Source organism: Rhincodon typus, chromosome 38 (genome assembly GCF_021869965.1).
Source record: "Rhincodon typus isolate 14 chromosome 38, sRhiTyp1.1, whole genome shotgun sequence".
In the NCBI taxonomy this organism is placed as follows: Eukaryota; Metazoa; Chordata; class Chondrichthyes; order Orectolobiformes; family Rhincodontidae; genus Rhincodon; species Rhincodon typus.
The window spans coordinates 3,519,541-3,540,024 of record NC_063369.1 but is presented as its reverse complement, the minus strand read 5'-3'; the positions used below and the strand labels follow the sequence as shown (position 1 = coordinate 3,540,024).

Here is a 20,484-nt window from a genome sequence, read left to right as displayed (position 1 = left end):
GTTATTACATGGTCAGTGTTACAGGTCAATAACACTCCCTGGTCAATAGCGGTCCATAGTCAGTGTTTCCTCCATGGTCAGTATTTCCTGCATAGTCAGTGTTATTACACAATCAGTGTTACTCAAAGGTCAATAATACTCCATGGTAAATTACCCTCCATGGTCAGTGTTATTCTATCATAGGTCACACCACACCAGGTTATAGTCCAACAGGTTCATTTGAAATCACAAGCTTTTGGAGTGCTGCTTCACCTGATGATTTCAAATGAGCCTGTTGGATTATAACCTGGTGTTGTGTGACTTATGGCTTTGTCCACCTCAGTGCAACGCCGGCACCTCCATTTCAGTGTTACTGTGTGGTGAATGACACTCCATGGTCAGTGTTGATCCATAATGTGCAGGCGCCAGTGTTGGACTGGGGTGGACAAGGTCACAAGTCACGTGACACCAGGTTATGGTCCAATAGGTTTATTTGAAATCACAAGCTTTGGGGGGGCGCTACCCCTTTGTCAGGTGTCGTGTGACTCCTGACAGTGTTACTGCATGCTCAATGACCCTCCAACCACAGGAGCCAATGTGACTGCAGTGCCAGTGTGCGGGAAAACTCCAACTCCCAGAATGCACTTGGAAGTCTGCGCACGCGCAGTACGGTATGACTTTCCGGTTGGCTGGAGTCTCTCACAAGGTGCAGGGCTGGATGAACACAGCAGGCCAAGCAGCATCATAGGAGCAGAGAGGCTGACGTTTCGGGCCTAGACCCTTCATCAGAAAAGGGGGAGGGGAAAGGGGTTTTGAAATAAATAGGGAGAGAGTGGGAGGTGGATAGAAGAGGGATAGAGGAGAGGATAGGTGAAGAGGAAACAAACAGGTCGAAGAGGCGGGGATGGGGCCAGGAAAGGTGAGTGTAGGTAGGGAGTTAGGAAGGGGATAGGTCAGTCCAGGGAGGACGGACAGGTCAAGGGGGCGGGATGAGGTTAGTAGGTAGGAGATGGAGGTGCGGCTTGAGGTGGGAGGAGGGGATAGGTGGGAGGAAGAACAGGTTAGGGAGGCAGGGACGAGCTGGACTGGTTTTGGGATGCGGTGGGGGGAGGGGAGACTTTGAAACTTGTGAAATCCTGGAGTCTCTCCACGTGCGGCCGCTGATTGGATGGCGGCCCAGTGGGCGTGGCCGTTGTGGAGGGCGGTTTAAAAGCCGGGACTGGCGCTGGTTCCGGGAGCAGTCCCGTTGCGGAGGTAAGAACCGGGGAAGGAAGCTGGGCTCGGGTTAAACGGTCAGAACAGATAGGGGACTGCATGACACGTTGGACGTGAGTGAATGCAACACTAATACAGTGGGTCAAATGGTCTATTTTTGCTGAATGCTGAGCCTCCTCCTTCCACCTCCGCAACAGCCACTTGCTGGAGGTACCAGGGAGAAATGGTGAAATGCAACACTCTACTTCAGAAGCATGTTATTTTTATTAATATAAACGTCCTAGGTAACTTTTGCATGTCTCAACCTTTTATAATGACCTTCTTACCTATCCTATCCCAATGTTGCCACAGTAATCATTCAATAAATATTATTCTTTCTCAGGGAAGTTTCATACCAATTGGAAAGATGGGTGACTGGAAAGTCACGTCTATAGTTGAAGCTGGAAATCCCCCAGGTGAGTTTTTTTGTCCAATCCATGGTGTGTAAAAAGACTTACATTTGTATAACCTCAGTTTCCCAAAGCGTTTCACAGCTAATGGAAGACTTCCAGATCTGTGTTTGTTTTTGTTATAATGTGGGGAACACTGCAGCTAATTAATGTACAGCAACTTTCCACAATTAGTCACTGATCTACCTGTTGTCTGTGAGTTTCCACTTCTACTCTTTAGAGCAGTGTTCACACTGAAGATACTAGTATCCCTGGTTAGTAGAGGTGACAGACTGGAAAAAGATCAATCAGGATTTGAGCATTGGTTGGCAAAACTTGCCCAAAAATAAACTATTGGGGCCTTAATGAGACAATGCATATTGTACTCAGTTTAGAATACTTCCCTCTTGGTTAACTCTTGTGTCACCAAATCTGCAGACCTGCCTCCTTTTATCTTGTCTCAGTTTGACTGTAAAGTTAGTGAAGACTTTGGCTGGGTCTTTTTTTTTTTTGACTAAGTGGAGTTATTGGCCCTCCTAACCTCCTCCTTTTTTTTTTTTTTTTTTTTAAATAAAACCAAATCTGTCCACAGATGCAAAGAGTTTCATCCTGAGACCTGCTTCACCGTTCTCCCCTGCCAGCACCATAACTCTGCACCGTTCTCCAGTGCTGCCACTTCCAAACCTGTTCAATCAAAATGTGTTCTGCTGGGGTGATAATGTTGAGGAATGTGTCCTGTACCTAAGCAAGGTAGGCTAAAGTATGACTGATTTTTGTGGAAATACAGATGCTGTGGTCTTTAGAATTGTGAAATACTACCGCCTATTATAATTATACCAAGAAGCCACTGGTCTGATCCTGGATACCACAGAGTTAAACAAAAATAAGGATATTAAAATTTTTACCCAGCAATAAAATGCATCCCAGGACTTGATCTTTATTCCCTTTCTCCTGCTAATCTTGCCTCCAGATCGGTTGTCACTCGGTGTAAACAATTGGTAAATAGCATGTGTATTTCTTTGGAGATCCAGTTGGTATCCATTGGTAAGTGGACTCTAATCAGAGTACTTCCATGTGACTGAAAGCAGTTTGATAACAGTCAAAATTACCACATTATGACACATGCTCCTTCCGTTTTCCTCCTTTGATCAGGTGTTTCAGGAAGGTTCCTAGGTCTTTCCAAATGAAAGCACCTTGAAGGAGAAGGCATAGGGCTGTTGCGACACAGTGGTCGTGAGCCAGAAGGCCTGGGTTCAAGTCCCGTCTGCTCCAGAGGTGTGTAAAAGCATATCTGAACAGGCTGATTCAAAAATGCCTAATGGCCAAGGCACGTAGTTTCACTTGGACATCAAGAACTTGTGTGCTATATTGTGCTGTCTACCTTGGAGAAGCATGGAGACTAGGTATTATCTCTCAGCATGTTACACCTACAGTGCCGGAAGTGCAGTACAATAAACATAAGTTGTTTTGTTTGTTTTACTAGAACTTCCTCATTATGAATGATTCTGGGGTGGGAAGGTTAACAGATCCTGAAACTAAGATTTATAACACTGTGCTGCTTGGCTTTTTTTCCGAGCTCAGCTGCCAACCACACAACACCCCCACCACCCCCAAAAAAGCTATTTCATTGTCTTCCTCATCAGACTGTAATTACACAGATAGAAGGGTCTAGGCCCAAAACATCAGCTTTCCATCTCCTCTGATGCTGCTTGGCCTGCTGCGTTCATCCAGCTCTACATCTTGTTATCTCGGACTGTAATTACTCCTGCTGAAGGACGAGAGCCCAAGACTCTGGCTTGCAATTGGTTGCGCACCATCACTGCTTCAGAGACTATCTCCCCAATTCACATTCAAACACGTGGATCTTGGAGATTATCCCAATGCGACATTTTATATTCGTGCTGCAAAAGGCACGAGTGTTGTCTCTGCCTCCTGAATATTCTGCTGAAAAGGCTACTGAGGAAGCCACCTCCATGATAGATCAGTATTTTCTGCCTTGATATTACATGTGCATTATCTTGATCAGTGGATTGACCAGCCTGTTTAAATGTCTGTTGGTGTAGGCATGATGGGCCAAATGGCCTCTTTCTGTCCCTTTTTTTTTTTAAAACTTTCTACGTTTCTAAATGTCCTTGTTTAGTTAATCTTAACCTGAAATGTCATGCTTTTGTTTTCTGTATTCTGGGTATTTGTAATCTAACTGTCCACTTTCATATTTGGAGTCCAGGCAGTTCCAACAGCACTTCCCTTTAATACTTGTAAAGTTACCTGGTTAATGCTTGTGTTGATTATTTGTTCACAGTATCCTTTTCAGGGCACCTGGATCTGCATATTGTTTTAGCCATTCCCCAATCTCTTTGGGTTTAAGGAATTGGTTTTGACCAAATGTTGACTATCTCCTAAATATTCCAGGAACTGAATAAACTGGGTCTTCCTGCTTTGTTCGACGATAGTTTTGAGGAGAATCCAGCTTCAAGCTTTAGCCTTGTCTCTCTAATAAATGGTGTGTATGGCCTGCTGCATCTCTACCGGAAAAATGCAACCAAAGTAGATGGGTTAGAAATGGAACGTTTAAAGTCTTTCAGTGAGCAGGATTGTCTGAAAAACAGCCAGTTTAAACTGCAGGTGAGTTGCACTGGAAGGAACTCTTAAATGTTTGAGCAGTTTTATTGCTGCGTAATAATAAATGGAGTTGCCAATGGTTAATTGTAAACTAAAATGTGAGCATTTATGCCCTGTCCTCAAAGCAACTGCAAGGGATCTGCAGTTCATCAGCCTAGTGCCTCTGCTGTGCTCCTCTATCTAAAGGAGAGATGTGAACACAAAAAACTAGGAGCAGGATGAGGAATTTCAGCCGCTTGAGCCTCTCTGCCATTTAATACAATCATGGCTGATCTTATCTTGGCCTCAACTTCTGCCCACTCTCCATAGCCCTTTGAACCCATTACTAATTTAAAATCTGTCAAATTTCCTGTTATTTATAACTCTGGGGTGTTGAATTCTGCAGATTCACGAGATGGTTTGGTTTAGCTGGTATGAAGGGGAATCTTGTTAAATTATCTTTCTCGATTCTAGCAGAGGCCTCTATTGTTTTCACCCAAGTAACAAAAATATTCTCCTAGAATGAGAATTCAGCACATCCAGCCTGTTCAATTTTTATTAAAGGAAATGGCAGTGAAGTGAATTTCTGGCTGTTGATCAGCAGCTTTGAGTTCTTTTGAGAGGTCATTGTTCTCCATGCCTTGTACCAGCAGGAGGATTAGTAAGCCAATACTTGGTGGACATGACTGGAGAAATGAGGAAATTGATGCATAACAAAGAGAAAGAGACAACAACATTTTAGTAATATCATTTAAAGTGGATGGTAGATGGACAATTATTGCTTAGAAATGTAGAGGAGACCAGGTTAGGAAATGGCTGATTTTGATCTAATTGGATGCAGTTGATCTAAGGACAAATGGGAGATCGATAACTGCCAAATTTCTGAGGACACTGAACAAAGGAGTTTTGTTTTCTGTCTTCCAGCACTGGCTTTGTAATTGGGGAAACGGCTTGTTTGAAGGGATAGTGGGTTAAGTAACTCTCTGAAATTCTGTCCTTCAAACCCCATACTGATGGTTTGGTTGCTTGTACTTTCCAACAGGAGCAGGTGGCAGCATTGGAGCAGGAAATTGCTACTTTGGCAACAAAGGAGGAGCAAAGACAGAAGAGCATCAGGAATTTGAATAACCAGCTGAAGAGCCAGAAGGAGGAGGTGAGATTGACTGACTGTCAGTGTAACTTTAGACCTGTGATCTAACCCAGCCTCTACTTCCTAATTACTGCTGCTCCATGTGACCAGAGATGAGTAAAGGTGGTATTTAGTGTTTGTCTTGGGCAGAGTAATAGATTTCTAAAGGACTAGATCCAGTAAGTGAGGTTAGGAGAGGTGACTTGTGTTTAGCCACAATGGTAGGATGAATGGCACGACTTTGTCATCCGGAATGTTTTCCCCCTTTTTTTTTTTTTTGTTATAGCAATTGCTAAGTGAATACAGTCATAACAGCAAGACCTGTTGATAGCTGAACCCAGCTCCGAAAAAGCTGCATGGTTGCTGTCTGTGCCTGAGACCAAAGATGCATTGGGTGAGTGTCCGGTCTTGACTGCTGTTTGGTGATTTATCGGGTAAGTATAGGGCCTCTCTGCTCCTGCTTTCTCCTGGTTAGCCCCAGCCATGTTAAATCTCCAAAAACCTGGCTGACGTGCAACCAGTTAATCCACAACTGGAAACTTTGAGGAAGCAGTAAATTGTATTGATGCAGTAAATCATCCCAAGGTGCTCCTCACCACACTATCGAATAAAATTTAATACCACCTTTCTTCCCACCCTGCCCCTCCCCTGCAAAAAAATATTCAGACTGTTGGCCAAGGAGCTCCTTTTTTACGGGAGGGAATTCTGGAATTTGGGGGCCTTTTGTACCTCTGACCTAGTAAATTGTGGGTTAGTCACACTGCCGTCTCTCACTCAGATAGCAAAGTTACAGAGTGTTATTGCAAGTCGGGCAGCACAGTACCTTCATGACTTGAAGAGGAAGGAGCAGGAACTGAGCAAACTGAAGGAGAAGATGAATCACCATCTGACAGACAAAAAGGATAAGAGAATTGGTAACTTTTTTGTTCTGATTTTTGGTGGGGGTGGGGGGGGGTCAGCGTGGGGTAGTGAGGTGCAAAACACTAATTAGAGGGTAACGTTTCCCACCAGTTGCACAGTCAAAGCTCCTCCTGGTTGTGGAAGGCAACATGCTGTGTATACTATTTTTGGGTGTCCATTCCAATGGCTGTTCTGAAACCTGTCAATTACTTTGTTAATGTATTTGAATGAATTGCCCAATAGTGTGCATGCTGGGAATGAGTTAAAATCAATTAGGGAACACTGGTCCAATTGTGTGGAAAGGGAGTGAGTCAGGTTGATTCTGCTTTGTCCTTTTTTTTTTTTAATTATTAGTAACCCTGTTCTTGGTTTTTTTTTAAAGGCTCTGATTTCAGTTGAGAGACTTTGTAGTTTCAGTTGACTGTCTTTTTACCTTTAACAAAAAAAAGTGATCAGACTTGAATCTTTTAAGTGTTGACAATTGTGTTGTTTCTGATATCCACTGATTTATTGTAGGGGAGCTACAATATGGCACGGTGGCTCAGTGGTTAGCACTGCTGCCTCTCAGCACCAGGTTTGACTTCACCCTCTGGCGACTGTCTGTCTGGTGTTTGCACGTTCTCCCCATGTCTGCGTGGGTTTCCTCGTACAGTCCAAAGATGTGTGGGTTAGGTGGATTGGAAAGGGTGGGTGGGATGCCCTTCAGAAGGTCAGTGTGGACTTGTCGGGCTGAATGGCCTGTTTCCTGCACTGTGGGGATGCTATGATGCATGAACCTAACCTAACTGCTCTAGGTAGTGGAATTATTGTTTTTCATCTGGCAAGGAAACAACATGAATAGCAGCATGACAGACAGGGAATCCTATGAAAATCACCTGTGGGACATTAACATCACTGGCTGGGCCAACACTTATTGCTGATGCCTAGTTGCCCTTGAAGGTGGTGGTGAGCTGCCTTTTTGAACTGTTAGTCTATGGGTCGACCCCTAATGCCCTTAGGGAGGGAATCCAGGATTTTGACAGAGTGACTGACTGTCAAGGAACGGTGATATATTTCCAAGTCTGGTTGGAAGAGAAATTGCAGGGGGTGGTGTTCCCAGGTATCTGTTGCCCTTGACCTACTAGATGGAAATAGTTGTGCATTTGGAATGTGCTGTCTGAGGGTCTTTGGTGAATTTCTGCAGTGCATCTTATTAATAGTAGCAACAGTGTGTACTGAGCATTGCTGGTGGAGGGAGTGGATGTGGTGCCAATCAAGCAGGTTGCTTTATCCTGGATGGTGTCACGCTTCTTGTGGTGTTGGAGCTGTACCCATTTGAGGCCAATTCAGAATGTTCCATCACACTCCTGACTTGTGACTTTTAGGTGGCAGACAGGCTTTGGGGAGTCAGGAGGTAACTTAGTCATTGCCTCTGACCTGCACTTGTAGCTACTGTGTTTGAGTCCAGTTGAGTTTCTGGTCAATGGTAGCCCCAAGGATGTTGATAGTGGGGGGATTCAGTGATGGTAACACCATTGGGATGTCAAGGGGCAGTGATTAGAGTTCCTCTATTGGAGATGGTCATTGCCTGGCATTTCTGTGGCACGAATGTTATTTGTATATCCTAATGTCCTGTATGATGCCCTAACAAAAATGTTTTAAAAACCTAGGGCAGTTAGAGAAGTTGGGTGGAGGGGGAGAGATTGGCAAACTCTACTGCCACTTTCACATTTGGGTTTGTTTCAGTTAGAAGCTGAGCACTTGTTTCTGCAGGGAACTGGGTTGTAATACTTTGGTTTTGAGGCCTTGGAGTTTAGACTGTACTTCCCTCTTTGTTTGAAAGAGCCTGCCAGTTGGTAGCACAACAATTCTAGATGCCATTAATTATACCCCTTTGTTCTCCAATGTTCTGAAGCTATAGATATCCTGAATCACATTGGACGAGCTGATGGAAGACGCCCCTTGTGGAGAACAGGGAAGACTGAATCAAGGTGGGATTTACTGTCTCTTCACTCTGTCAAACCAAAAACTGGATTAGACCCTGTCTGCCTGACTAAACTTCTCCAATAACAGATTCCCACACCAAGGTGTGAGGCACTGAACAGTTTCCCATTGAGTCTGCAATGTGTCTTACTAGTTAGATTTGGTAATGGAACTGTGCAAAAGTAACTTTGTCATCCAAGTGCTCTGTGTGAAGATTGATCTTGATCACTGAGCTGAGGTGTGACAGATGAAGTTTGACTTGGATAAATGTGAGATGTTGCATTTTGGTAAGATGAACAAGGGCAGGACTTGCACACAGTTAATAGTAGGGCCGTGAGTAGTGTTGCCAAACAGAAACCTATGGGTTCAGGTATATTGTTCCTTTTTTGAAAGTTGCATCACAGGTAGACAGGATAGTTAGTGTCTTGCATGCTTGCCAGTACAGGACATTGGTGAGGCCTGTTCTGGAGTACTGTGTATAGTCCTGGACCTCCTGCTGTAGGAATGATATTATTAAATTGGAGAGGGTTCAGAAAAGATGTACCAGGATGTTGCTAGGAATGGAGCATTTGAGTTGTAAGTAAAAGCTGGATAGGCTGGGACTTTTTTCACTGGAACGTAGCAGATTGAGAGGTGACCTTTGTAGATATTCATAAAATAATGACTGGTATAGATGGGATGAATGGCCAGTGTGGTTGATTTTTTTTTTTCTAGAGTAGGAGTTCAAAACTACGGGGCATTTTTTTTTTTTTTTTTAAGATGAGAGGAGTAAGATTTAAAAGGGACCTGAGGGGCAACTATTTCAGAGGATAATTTGTATGTGGGGTGAACAACCAGAGGAAGTGGTAGATGCAGATACAGATACAGATACAACACTTTAAAATACATCTGGACAGCTACATGAATAGGAAAGGCTTAGAGGGATATGGGCCAAATGCAGGCAAATGGGACTAGGTTAGTTTAGAAACTTGGTCAGTATGGATAAGTTGGACCAAAGGGTGTGTTTCCATGCTGTGTTTTGCTAGTTTTTTGCTAGTTTTGCTAGGCACAGCTCGCAGATACAAACACTTAACAACATGTGGCAATAGACCCAATACTGCAGCTAGGTAATAGGATCACCCAGACACTGAAGACACTAACGAATGCAGGGCAGATAACCAAGATGGACTTTATGAGAATGAAACCAGAAGGCACAAACACCCGCCCCCGCTTCTATGGATTTCCTAAAGTACACAAACCAGGCATCCCCCTCTGACCATTGTTTCCCCACCAGGCACACCTTCACACAAACTGCCCAAGGACCTACAACAGAGACCGAAACACCTAATCAATGGATCACCCCATTCCATCCACTCAACCCAAGAATTCCTCAATCCCCTCGGAACATCATAATCTTGTCATCGCTGATTTTTGTATCCTTTGATATCACAGCATTATTCATGTTTATTGAGATCCCACTAGTCAAAGAAACACTGGCCACATTACTAGAGGAAGCAGGAACACAGACCAGCAGCTCCATCAGCAATGGCAACGTACTCAAACTATTAGACTTGTGCCTCACCATACACTTTTTTTGTCTTTAATGGTCAGCTGTACAACCAGATCAACGGTACACCAATGGGGTCACCCATCTTGGGACTCATTGCAGAAGCAGTCATGCAAAGACGAGAACACACCACCTTCCCCTGCGTTCAACCTAAACTGTGGATCTGGTACATAGATGACACACTTGTCATTAGTAAATGCCACAAATTAGACACCTACCACCTCATCAACGTATTTGCTAGGATTAAATTCACAAAAAGAGAAGAAGAAAACAACAATTGACTTCCATTTCTGGATGTCAGAGTTGAACATATGACCAATGGGGAATTCTAAACCTCCATGTACAGAAAAGCAATCCACACTGACCAAATCCTCCACTACCATAGCAACCACCCCAACATCCACAAACAAATCTGTTAGGACACTGTTTAAACAGGCCACCACTCACTGCAACACTCCAGAACTACGCAGGAAAGAGGAAGAGCATATATACAAAATGATCGCCATGAACTAATATCCCCACAACTTCTGCAGGTGCCTACTAAATAGACAGCACCAAAGGACACAGTATGCCCTGCCACACTGCCCTGCATTAAGAACATATTGGAACTGACAACAAGACTCCCTAAGACACTAGGAATGATGGTGAACCACAGCCACTCTACGACAAACATTCACCAGGATTAAAGACCCCATTCCCACAACATGCAGAATGAACGTGGTTTACAAAATACCATGCAATGACTGCCACATACACTACATCAGACAGAAAGGAAACTAGCCATCAGAATACATGAACATCAGCTAGCAGCAAAACGGTACTACAAACTCTTCTTAATATCAGTACACACAGGCAATGAAGACCATTAATTTAACTGGGACAAGGTAACCATAGTAGCCAAGCCAAACATAGACACGCACGAGAATTCCTAGAGGCATGGTTCTCCACCCATAATGCAATCAACAAACATAGAATTGGACCCCATCTATAAACCCATACAGATCAAAACCAGAAATGACAGTACTCACCATAATGGATTAGACAGTATAAATTCCAAGTGGAGTAGAATAACATTGCTTCGTCAGAGGCCTTGCTGATGTTACCTAGCATGGTGACGAAACGCCTGAGCGAAAACAAGCCAGCTTGGCGAGTAAGTCAACAACATCACAGTTTAATCACTTTTTGTACAAGTTAATGACTGCAGAGGGAACAACTGAGATGGTGGGTCGACAGCGTGGAGCTGGAGGAACACAGCAGGTCAGGCAGCATTAGAGGAGCAGGAAAGTTGATGTTTTTGGTGGGGACTATCTCCAAGGACTTGAATCTGTTAGCTTTCAATGGAGCTGAATGATTGTTTTAATTCTGAGTGGCCAGAATCAGCTTGTCATTGATCTATCTTTAGTCGTGAGTTATTTGCAAATTACTAAAATTTCATCAAGTGAAGGGGCTATGCTCCCAAAGCTTGTGTTTTCAAATAAACCTATTGGACTATTGTGTGTGATTTCTGACCTTATCCACCCCGGTCCAACACTGGCACTTCCACATCATGGATATTGGTAATAGATGAAAGAAGTTGGTTATCTGGATGTCATCTGAATGCAGGAGAACTTGGTTTTCAATTCCATGTCTGCTCTCTGCTACAGGAGAGAAGAGGAAATGTACAAAGTGCTTGCAACAAACTACGAGGCTCAGATCCAGGAGTTGGTCTTGGACAATGCGGAGCTGATGAGAGTTCTGAACCAAATGAAGAGAGAGCTTAGAGGGTTTCTCAGTCCAGACAAACTCTGCCAAGCCAATTCTCCTCCATCACTTGTGAGTATGTGGCTTTCTGTTGAACGTAAGTGGTTCTCTGATATTTTTTCACTAATTGGTTTTAATTGGATCCTGCTTTGCTGAGCTGGATTGGAGGTGTTTCAGAATGAGGTGATCGAATCTTCCTAGTTTAGGTACATGGTGAAATACTTCATCCGTAAACTAACAATGGCACTTGATTTGCCTGTTTATAATTGAGAGTTTGAAATGGAGATCATATTCTTGCATCTCACTGCCTTTTGACCTTTGCCCTTTGCCCTTTGTGCTGAAGAGGAATGTTTTCTGTCTAATTGTTGGCATTGAATCCAAAATCGAATCTGGTATTGTTTTTTTAAAAAAAACAACAAGAACTGACACTTCTGTGCAGTACTGAGGAACTATTGTACTGTTTCTGTAAGTCTTAATATCTTGATATTAAACTGCTATCCTGACTCCGGTGAATGTAATAGATTTATACGACAATATATCTTAAACTGGGGAGCTTGTTTTGTGACCAATCCTTTTAACTAGTGACACAAGCAGAATGTGGCATATCATTGATAGGATCTTGCAGTGAGGACATTAGCTGCTGTATAATCAAAGTGATGAGGCTTCAAAACTAGGTCACACCTGTGAAGCTCATTTGATGGCCTGAAAATGAATTTAAAAGCAAAATGCTGCTGATTCTAGAGATTTTAAAAACAGAAAATGCCAGAAATAGTTGGTATGTCAGGCAGCATCTGAAGGGTGAATCATTTTAACATCTCCTGCTTGTGACCATTTTTATCTTTAGAGCTGTTTTGAAAGATCGTCAAACAAGAAACTTGCTTTCTCATGAGTATTGCGAGACTGCATGAATTCATGTTGTTTTGTATTCGCATTGTTAATGCTGTTGCATTTAGTTAAACAATTGTTTTAGTTCTTTTATCATGCAATTATCAGCAACATTGCAAGTGACCTTCAACAGTTTGATGTTCTTGGACTGTAGATTCTGCTCTCTACTGCTGACAGCATTGGTCACACAAATCCAACTAAATTGGACAAAACTAAATGCTGTGGGTGCCAGAGATCTGAAAATTTAAAAACAAATAAAATTGTTGGAGAAACTCAGCAGTTCTGGTGGCATCTCTAGTGAGGGAGAGACATGGGTTGAAGGTGAGAGGGGAAAGATTTAAAAGGGACCTAAGGGGCAACTTTTCATGCAAAGGGTGGTGCATGTATAGAATGAGCTGCCAGAGGAAGTGGTGGAGGCTGGTATAATTGCAATATTTAAAAGGCATCCGGATGGGTATATGAATAAGTAGGGTTTAGAGGGATACAGGCTAAATGCTGAAAAATGGGACTGCACGAATTTAGGATATCTGGTCAGCATGAATGAGTTGGACTGAAGGATCTGTTTCCATGTTGTGCGGTTCTGACTCCATGACTGCGTTTAGCATTTTGAGTCAGATCTGACTTTTCTAAACATTCAGTTCAAAAGAAGTTGCAGCTAAAGTCTGAAGTATTGTTATTTATGGCTTGGTTTTTCTTAGATTTTAAAAAAAAAACTTAGTTTGTGTTGACTTCTTTTGAAAATAGGAGGAAGAAACTAGTGTCAATGAGTCCCAGGAAGCAACAAGGGGGCACCTTGCATACTGTGTTCAAAAGCAGTGGAACACCTTAAAGGATCACATGGCAAAACTCGGAGTCGTGGGTAAAGTAAATGGCATCTTGTCTCTCAATGGCAGCTGCACTGGGTGGGAGGGTGAGGTGTGTAATTATGGCCAGTTCTGGGCACTGCACCAGATTGGTGAAGTTATGACCGTTCCCTCCTTGGAGGGGAAAAATTGAGGGGTCTGGAAAGAGTAGATGGGGGAGAACCCTCCCCCACTTGTGAAGGAGTTGGAGAACAAGTTCACAGTAACTTGTAACATGAGGAAATATTGTTTTCATTAGTGAATGATTTAGTCTAGAATGCAGTGTTTGAATGTGGTAGATTCGGTTTCATTTGAAATGTTCAAGAAGGGAATTGGTCCTCCAATGAGGATTGTGCAGGGTTATGGGGTCAAGGTGGGAGAATGAATGATTCACTTTGTGTTTGCACCTGTTGAGTGGCCTCCTGCACTGCAGCAATCCTGTAATACAGGATTTTAAAATTGTATGAAAACTGGTTCCAATGTGTACAAATGTTCTCCATTTTAGACACTAGCAAGTAAACCTCTCCACTAATGAATGTAGGTACATCCCAAAACCACTTTGCAGACTCTAAGAAATAGAAGCAGTTAGAGGGTTGAGTCTGTTCAATAAGATCATGACTGACTTGTGGTCTCGATTCCATTTTCTTGCCTCTACCTACCATAACTTTTATCCATCAAAAATCTGTCAAACTTGGCTTTGACTATTTAAGGGGCCCATCCTCCACTGCTCTCTCTGGGGGAAGAGAATTCCAAAGATTAATGATCCACAATAAATTTTTCCCACTTTAAATGGGAGGCCCTTACTTTTTAAACCTCCCTAGTTCCAGATTTCCCACGAGAGGAAATCTGCCCTCAGCACCTACTGTTCAAGCCCCTCAACCTTCTTTTCAGTAAGATCCTCTCTCATTGGTCCTAATTCTTGGATATAGGCTTGACTTTTCTGAAGAAGACAAGCCCTTCATGCTAGGGATTTCTCTGAACCGCTTCAGTGCGGGTCAGTGAGTGGAGCTGTTTCCAAGGCCAGTGTGAAGCAATGTTTGTAACTCTTCCCATTTTGCCCACAGACAGGTGAGCTATACTTCTGGTGTCACCAAGTAGTAGAAGGGATATTGCGTTCAGTCCAGCTCCACTCATCTAGTATATCTGTGTCCTCCATGTGATAGAGTTTAAAGACTGGTGTTTCCATCCATTTGGCACTGAGCTTGGGCTCCTTTTTTAAATAATTCTAGGAAACCATTTCCACAAAAATCAATCTACCTTATTCAGGCAGAAGTGGCCATTCAGCCCATGTCCATACTGACTCTGAAGAGCATTTCACTCCGTCCCATTTTCCCTGACACCAACCCTTGGCTGTAAGTTTCTGTTCGTCTAGTGTCTGCCCAACATTTTGGGACAAGAACAGTGGCGTTAGTTTCTCTTCTGGCTAGGTAACGGCAGCTGAACCCGAACATCCAATAGTTGCCTGGCAAGGTAACTGCTGTTTTTGTATTGCCTGCACCTCCTTCCTATCCTGCTACTGATTTGACAAAAATGAAGCCAGTATTGCATACTGTCCATGGATGGACTTGCAGCTATTCCTTTGACACGGTGTGACACTAGCTGTTTTCTTTCTGGTATTGTGGCGTAGTGACTGTTACTGGGCTAGCAATCCAAAAACATAAATTAGAGTTAAGCTGACAGCTGCTCATAAATTTGAATGTAGATTTGTTTTCACCAGGGTCTCCTTTTCAAGGAGGTGAAACCTGTATCCCCACCTGGTTGAGGTGACTCCAAACCCATGTGTCGACCATGCCTAACTCTTCACATTCCTCAAGCAGCCACTCCATATGAAGTAAACTACTCCATGTCTGCAGTAGGGCACCTTAGGTGATGGCCCATCTGATCTTGGTCATGACCCCACTTTCCAACTTGACTGCTTTTAACGATCAAAAACCTGTCTAACTTCACATTGACTATATTAATTTAACCCAGTCTCCATTGTACATTGGGGTACAGATATCCAAAGATTTAATGACCCTGGGGAGAAATTGCTCCAATCTGTCTTGATGGGAGGCCTGCTGCTTTTAAACCCTTTCTCTTGCCCCAACCCCCTCTCACCCTGGTGATCTGTCAGTAACAAAAGTTACTGGAGAACCTCAGCAGGTCTGGCAGCATGTGTGGAATGATAAACTCAGTTTATGTTTTGAGCCCAATGACCTTTCTTCAGAATTGGTCACTGGACTCAAATGTTAACTCCGCTTCCTCTCCACAGATGCTGCCAAACTGGAGTTTCTCCAGTACTTTTTGTTTCTGTTTTGGATCTTCAGCATCCACAGTCCCTTGCTTTATTTTACTGATCTGTTTGTGTTGACTCATTTGAGTGTATTAAACAAGGCAAATAAATCCGCTATCCCTATGTGATTGTTTTCCCCATCAGCTATGCAGACTTCTCCAGTGGTTGGGAAGAATGACCATGTTGTCAGTATAACTGACCATGATAAGGAAATAGCCAACCTGAAGCTGGAGCTTGAACAGAGTAAGGAAATCATCTACGCACAGCAGCATCTTCTCGAGGTAAGAAATCCTTGGGAAAGCAGTGATTTTATTAAACATGGTCTTTAATACTTTGAGCTACAATGTTCTCTAAGGAGCACCACTTCAAATGTGCATAATTTTTATATTTTGCTATTCATTCTTGCTGTTTTCCTCCCTCCTCTTTAATTCTTACTATACACCAGCAAATGTTCAATAGGATTACTTGATAGTAAGCCATCCTTTTTATCTAAGCACAGTTTTGAATCACTTTTTAATGGCTGACAGTTTGGGCTTCAAGAAATTGATAGGAGCACCAAGCTTCCAGGTTGATTCCAAGGGCTGTTGCTGAGATGTTGCTGCTCATGTACCATGTGAAGGAGTATTCGTTTTCTTGAGGGGGAACGGGCACTGCTGGTATAGCTCAAGTGTCTGAGCTGTTCCTGTTGGGTCTGGCACTAGAGGAAGACTAGTCTGTTTTAAGCCCTTTTTTTTTTCTCTGACCAAAATGAAGGGAGACTCTGGAGTGAAATTGACACTGCAAATCCTGCTCCTGTTGCTATATCTTTACAAAGAGGAATGTCTGTTCTAGGTTGTCAGATATGAAACCCTTTATTAATGAGGATCTCCCAGAGGTTATATATACTTAGATGAAAATAGCAGAGTTTTTTGCATCTTTTTAAGCAAAAACTCCTTCTGGTGCTTTTGTATTCCAGGACCAGTTGGCCATTCAGAAAGAAGATCTGACCCGAGGATCTGATTTACTGGAGGAAGAGGAATGGTTCTACAAAGAACGGCAATTGTTTGAGGAGCAGAGCAAGAACTTTGAAATGGAGAGGCAGAGGTTCACCGAGGCAGCAATTCGACTGGGTCAGGAGGTGGGCAGAGAACCTGCTGGTGGATTGGGATGTAAAGAGCTTGGTTGTTATTTAAATAACAACGTCGGAAATCCCTCAACAACCTCTGCCACAAATCACTTCTCTGTTTTTAAATTTTATCGATTTTAGAGAAAACAGTTTGAGGAGGAACGAGCGCTATACTTGAAGGAACAGTTCTTGAACCTGACTCCGTTTCGGGATCAAAGGACAAAACCCAAGAGGAAACCGCAGACTTCCTTTGTTGTGACCAGTAAGGGCTACCTTTTTCCTAAACTTTGCCGAATGATGATCGCTAAGAAACCGCTAGTTACACTCAGTTCTGTTTCAGTACGTGGGTTTTAACTGTGTGCTTAGGAATTCTAAGATTCTGTTTTCTACAAAAAAGCAGTGACCTTGGACAGAGTGTTTCAATTCAAAGTAAGGGCTGTGCAGAGCAGCTTGGAGAATTTTTAACATTTTTCTTGCTAAGTTCTTTTAAGAATTGCTGTGTCCAAAATTAAATTGGACTTTTTAGGAATTTTAAGAGCAGTAGGTTATCTAGGCCATTTTGGACCATGGCTGATCTGTATCTCTGCTTTTACTTCCATAACCTTTTTTTTGATTTCCTGCACCTCAAAAATCTATCCTCCGGTTTTGAGGTCTTCAACTGACCCCCCCACCCCACCCTCGGCCTCAACCTTTTTATGGATAGAGTACAGATTTTGCTGCTTGAAAGAAGTGTTTTCTGTGTCTTAGTCCTGCCATCTCTTTCTACTACAAACCATAAAAGTTTCAACTCTTTACTTAAAATCAAGTCAATGCTAGGCATCTTTCAGCTTTAAATCTCTTGAATCTTGCCCTGGTCGGGAAAAGTCTGTTCCTGTTCCAGATGGAATTAAAGGAAGTTTCTTTTAAAGGGGCTATAGCCTTGACACCTTTTTGTCAGCCTACAATCTTTGATCGCCCCATTGAAGGGGGAGGCTCAGATTCTTAACGTCAGGAGATGAGGTGACCATTGGATCAAATCCTCCTGATGTGATAAAGAGGGGAATTCCCTCTGATTTGAGTACTGTAAAGGAGTGATTTTTGGGATGAATGGGATTGCATGTTACTGTTCTAAAACCTTTAAATTTGGATTATTTGCAAATTTTTAGTTTTGGCTCATTTCTATTTCTTTTTAATAAAGACTTTATTCTACTGTTTTTTTTTTTTAAAAGAAACACATCTGCAGCAGGCTTGTGCTTCTGTGAAAAGCTATCTCTTGTTTTTTTTTCCCAAAAGAAAGAAAATTCTATATCTAGCCAGATTTCAGCCCGGGATCTGACTTGCCCAATGATAACATCAGTTGGGATCAGAACAGCAGGAAAGCGAGTAGGTAATGTGAATCCTAACTTGCAGTGAAATGGGATCAGAGGAAGTTGTGCAAGAGCCTCCTGCTTAGATGTGGGATTACTAATTAACCTCTTTTACTTCATTTCTCTAGGCCCAGACCAAGAAAATCTGTCTCCGCACTTACCCACTCAAAAGATAAGCATGTCCAGGCGATGTCAGCATGCTTCAATGCACACTCCAAGCCCATCGTTCAAATGTACAAAGCTTCGGCGACATTCTCTGCCTGCAGGCCATGAGTTGTATGAGGTTCTCATAGAGACTTGGTAAGTTCTAACAGGACTGGACAGGGTAGATGCCGGGAGAGGGTTCCCGATGGTGGGTGTGCCCTGAACCAGGGATCACAGGATGAAGATTTGGGGTGGATGATTTAGGACAGAGATTGGGTGAAGAAATGTCTCCCCAAGAGTGGTGAGCCTGTGGAATTCAGTACCACAGGAAGTAGTTGGTGCCAAACCACTGAATGTATTGAAGAGGCGGCTAGATATAGCACTTGGGGCAAATGGGATCAAAGGTTATGGGGAGAAAGCAGGATTAGTCTATTGAGTTGGACGATCAGCCGTGATCGTGAAGAATGGAGAGCAGGCTCAAAGGGCCGAACGGCCACCTGCTCCTATCTTCTATGTTCCTGTGATGCCAGAACAGCAGTGAATGCTGAAGGTGATAATTATCTGAAACTGTTCAACAAAGTACTTTTTTTCTTTTAAAAGAAAAAAAGAATATTTCAACAGAGTTGATGAAACATCAGTGGCTTTAGGTGAGAGGATGAGGTGGGATTCGGGGTGAGAAATGCAGTGCAAAGTATATGTTCCCAGTTCCTCAGCAGAGGTCGTGTTACTAACAAACCCCTGACCTTTTGGGATGAGCTGTATTCATCTTCCCTTGTGCATTTGGATTCAGAACATCCGTTCTATCTCTGTTAATCCAGAATTGGACTGTCTATAATGGCCAGTTGATTATGGCTGACTACACACACCAGCATCCCTTTTTTTTAATACCACATGTATTTTTGTCATCACAGCCTACCCAGAATTCCATTCTTAATCTGCAAAGTTTTCTTCATCTGAGGGGAAGCAAGGGTGGGGAAAAATCTAAACTTTGTGGATGGAGTGCAGTGAGATTGGCATGTTTTAGTTTAGCTGGATCTTGATGTATAAGGAGAGTTTTTTTTTTTTTATCTTTCCCACAGCTTCAGACCTGCCCCAACTGAGCAGCTTAAAAAACCTAGCAGCATGAGAGAGAGCCCATCCAACCAGCGAGACTCAGCAACCCAAACCAGGACTGGCCTCCGATGGATCGGCACTGGTTTCTTCCTGAATGAACATGATGATTCTTTGTGTTGTGGACACTTGTGCTCACCAATCTAATGCCACATCCCCACTGTAGTTCATGGGTTGACTTGGGCCCTTTCTTTAACGTGAGTAGTGAACATACTGGTCTGCTTTCACTCAGAAATCATGTTTCCACAGCCACAGTTCATCTAAACTTAAGGAAAGATGAAACCAGTTTGCTTCCATATGACTCCTCTTTGGCTCGATGCTGAAACTGAGTGGGACTTGTATGCTGCAAATTACATGTTGCTGCTAGACTCTGGAGCAAACTCTGAATTTGACTGTCAGCTATTTTGGTCCCAGTAGAGAATAATTGAAAGGCAGGTAGTGTTGGTGACACTAATGTATCTGTTCTACTGCTCTGTACAAAGCCAAGTGAGTTTTAAAGTAAACTAAGTCCGTGTAATTTTTAGTAAACTATTTTTTTTTTTGAGATGTCTTTTTGGAGGATTTGCAAATTGTTCAAAGTCTTAGTGTTTGTTGACTTGTGTATATTTAATAAACATTTTTCTGGAGTTCACTTGCCCAAAATGGTCATTTTTTTAAAAAAAGAAATGCTGTTCATGCAGGTTATGGGGATGCAAGATGCAAATCATAAACACCTCAACCTAAACCACGGAGGGAAGGCTTGTACCCTAATCTCTTCTGGCAGACAACACCACTGACTTCACCTTCTATTTGGGATACTTGAGTAATTTAGGCTTGGCCCGCATCTACTTAGTCATAGAGTCATTCAGCATGGAAACAGACCTTTAGTCCACCCAGTCCCTGCTGACCATGTTCCCAAAGTGAACTAGTCCCACCTGCCTGTGCTTAACCCATATCCCTCCAAGCCTTTCCTATTCATGTACTTATCTAAATATCTTTTTAAACATTGTAACCATACCTGCGTGTACTACGTTGTCAGCAGGTCAGTGAGAACGTGCCTGAGTTTGGGGAGGTAGTTGGAAATTGAGTTCCGAGTATGTAGATTCTGATCCTGGAAATTTACAACTGAATCATAGTGCAGAAAGAGGCCGTTTGGCCCATTGAGTCTGTAACCAACCTTCTGAAGACCATCCCACCCAGATCCACCAATCCCAACCTCATGTTATTACTGCTGTCTACTCAGCACATTGCGGTACTTGAGCAGTGATGTGAGGTGCTATATTTTGGAAAGGCAAATCAGG

The 20,484-nt window shown here is 42.9% G+C and overlaps 1 protein-coding gene across 1 annotated transcript; it reads left to right on the top strand.

Moving 5' to 3' along the window:
- The first annotated feature begins 1,293 nt into the window (after positions 1-1,293).
- Positions 1,294-19,833, top strand: LOC109916008 (afadin- and alpha-actinin-binding protein-like). The gene is made up of 14 exons (XM_048618110.1): positions 1,294-1,331; positions 1,577-1,649; positions 2,215-2,372; positions 4,035-4,247; positions 5,266-5,376; positions 6,131-6,266; positions 8,147-8,222; positions 11,404-11,572; positions 13,130-13,244; positions 15,644-15,780; positions 16,455-16,616; positions 16,746-16,866; positions 18,079-18,250; positions 19,174-19,833. Exons 2-14 carry the CDS (start codon positions 1,601-1,603, stop codon positions 19,349-19,351), a joined length of 1,797 nt encoding a protein of 598 aa, XP_048474067.1. The 5' UTR covers positions 1,294-1,331; positions 1,577-1,600; the 3' UTR covers positions 19,352-19,833.
- The last annotated feature ends 651 nt before the right edge of the window (positions 19,834-20,484 follow it).

Excerpts from the sequence above, each read along its gene's own strand:
- LOC109916008 (XM_048618110.1), top strand. The coding sequence starts at position 1,601 with ATGGGTGACTGGAAAGTCACGTCTATAGTTGAAGCTGGAAATCCCCCA. Across the intron at positions 2,373-4,034 it reads GTGTCCTGTACCTAAGCAAG|GAACTGAATAAACTGGGTCT; the intron begins GTAGGCTAAAGT and ends TAAATATTCCAG. Across the intron at positions 16,867-18,078 it reads GACTTCCTTTGTTGTGACCA|GCCCAGACCAAGAAAATCTG; the intron begins GTAAGGGCTACC and ends TCATTTCTCTAG.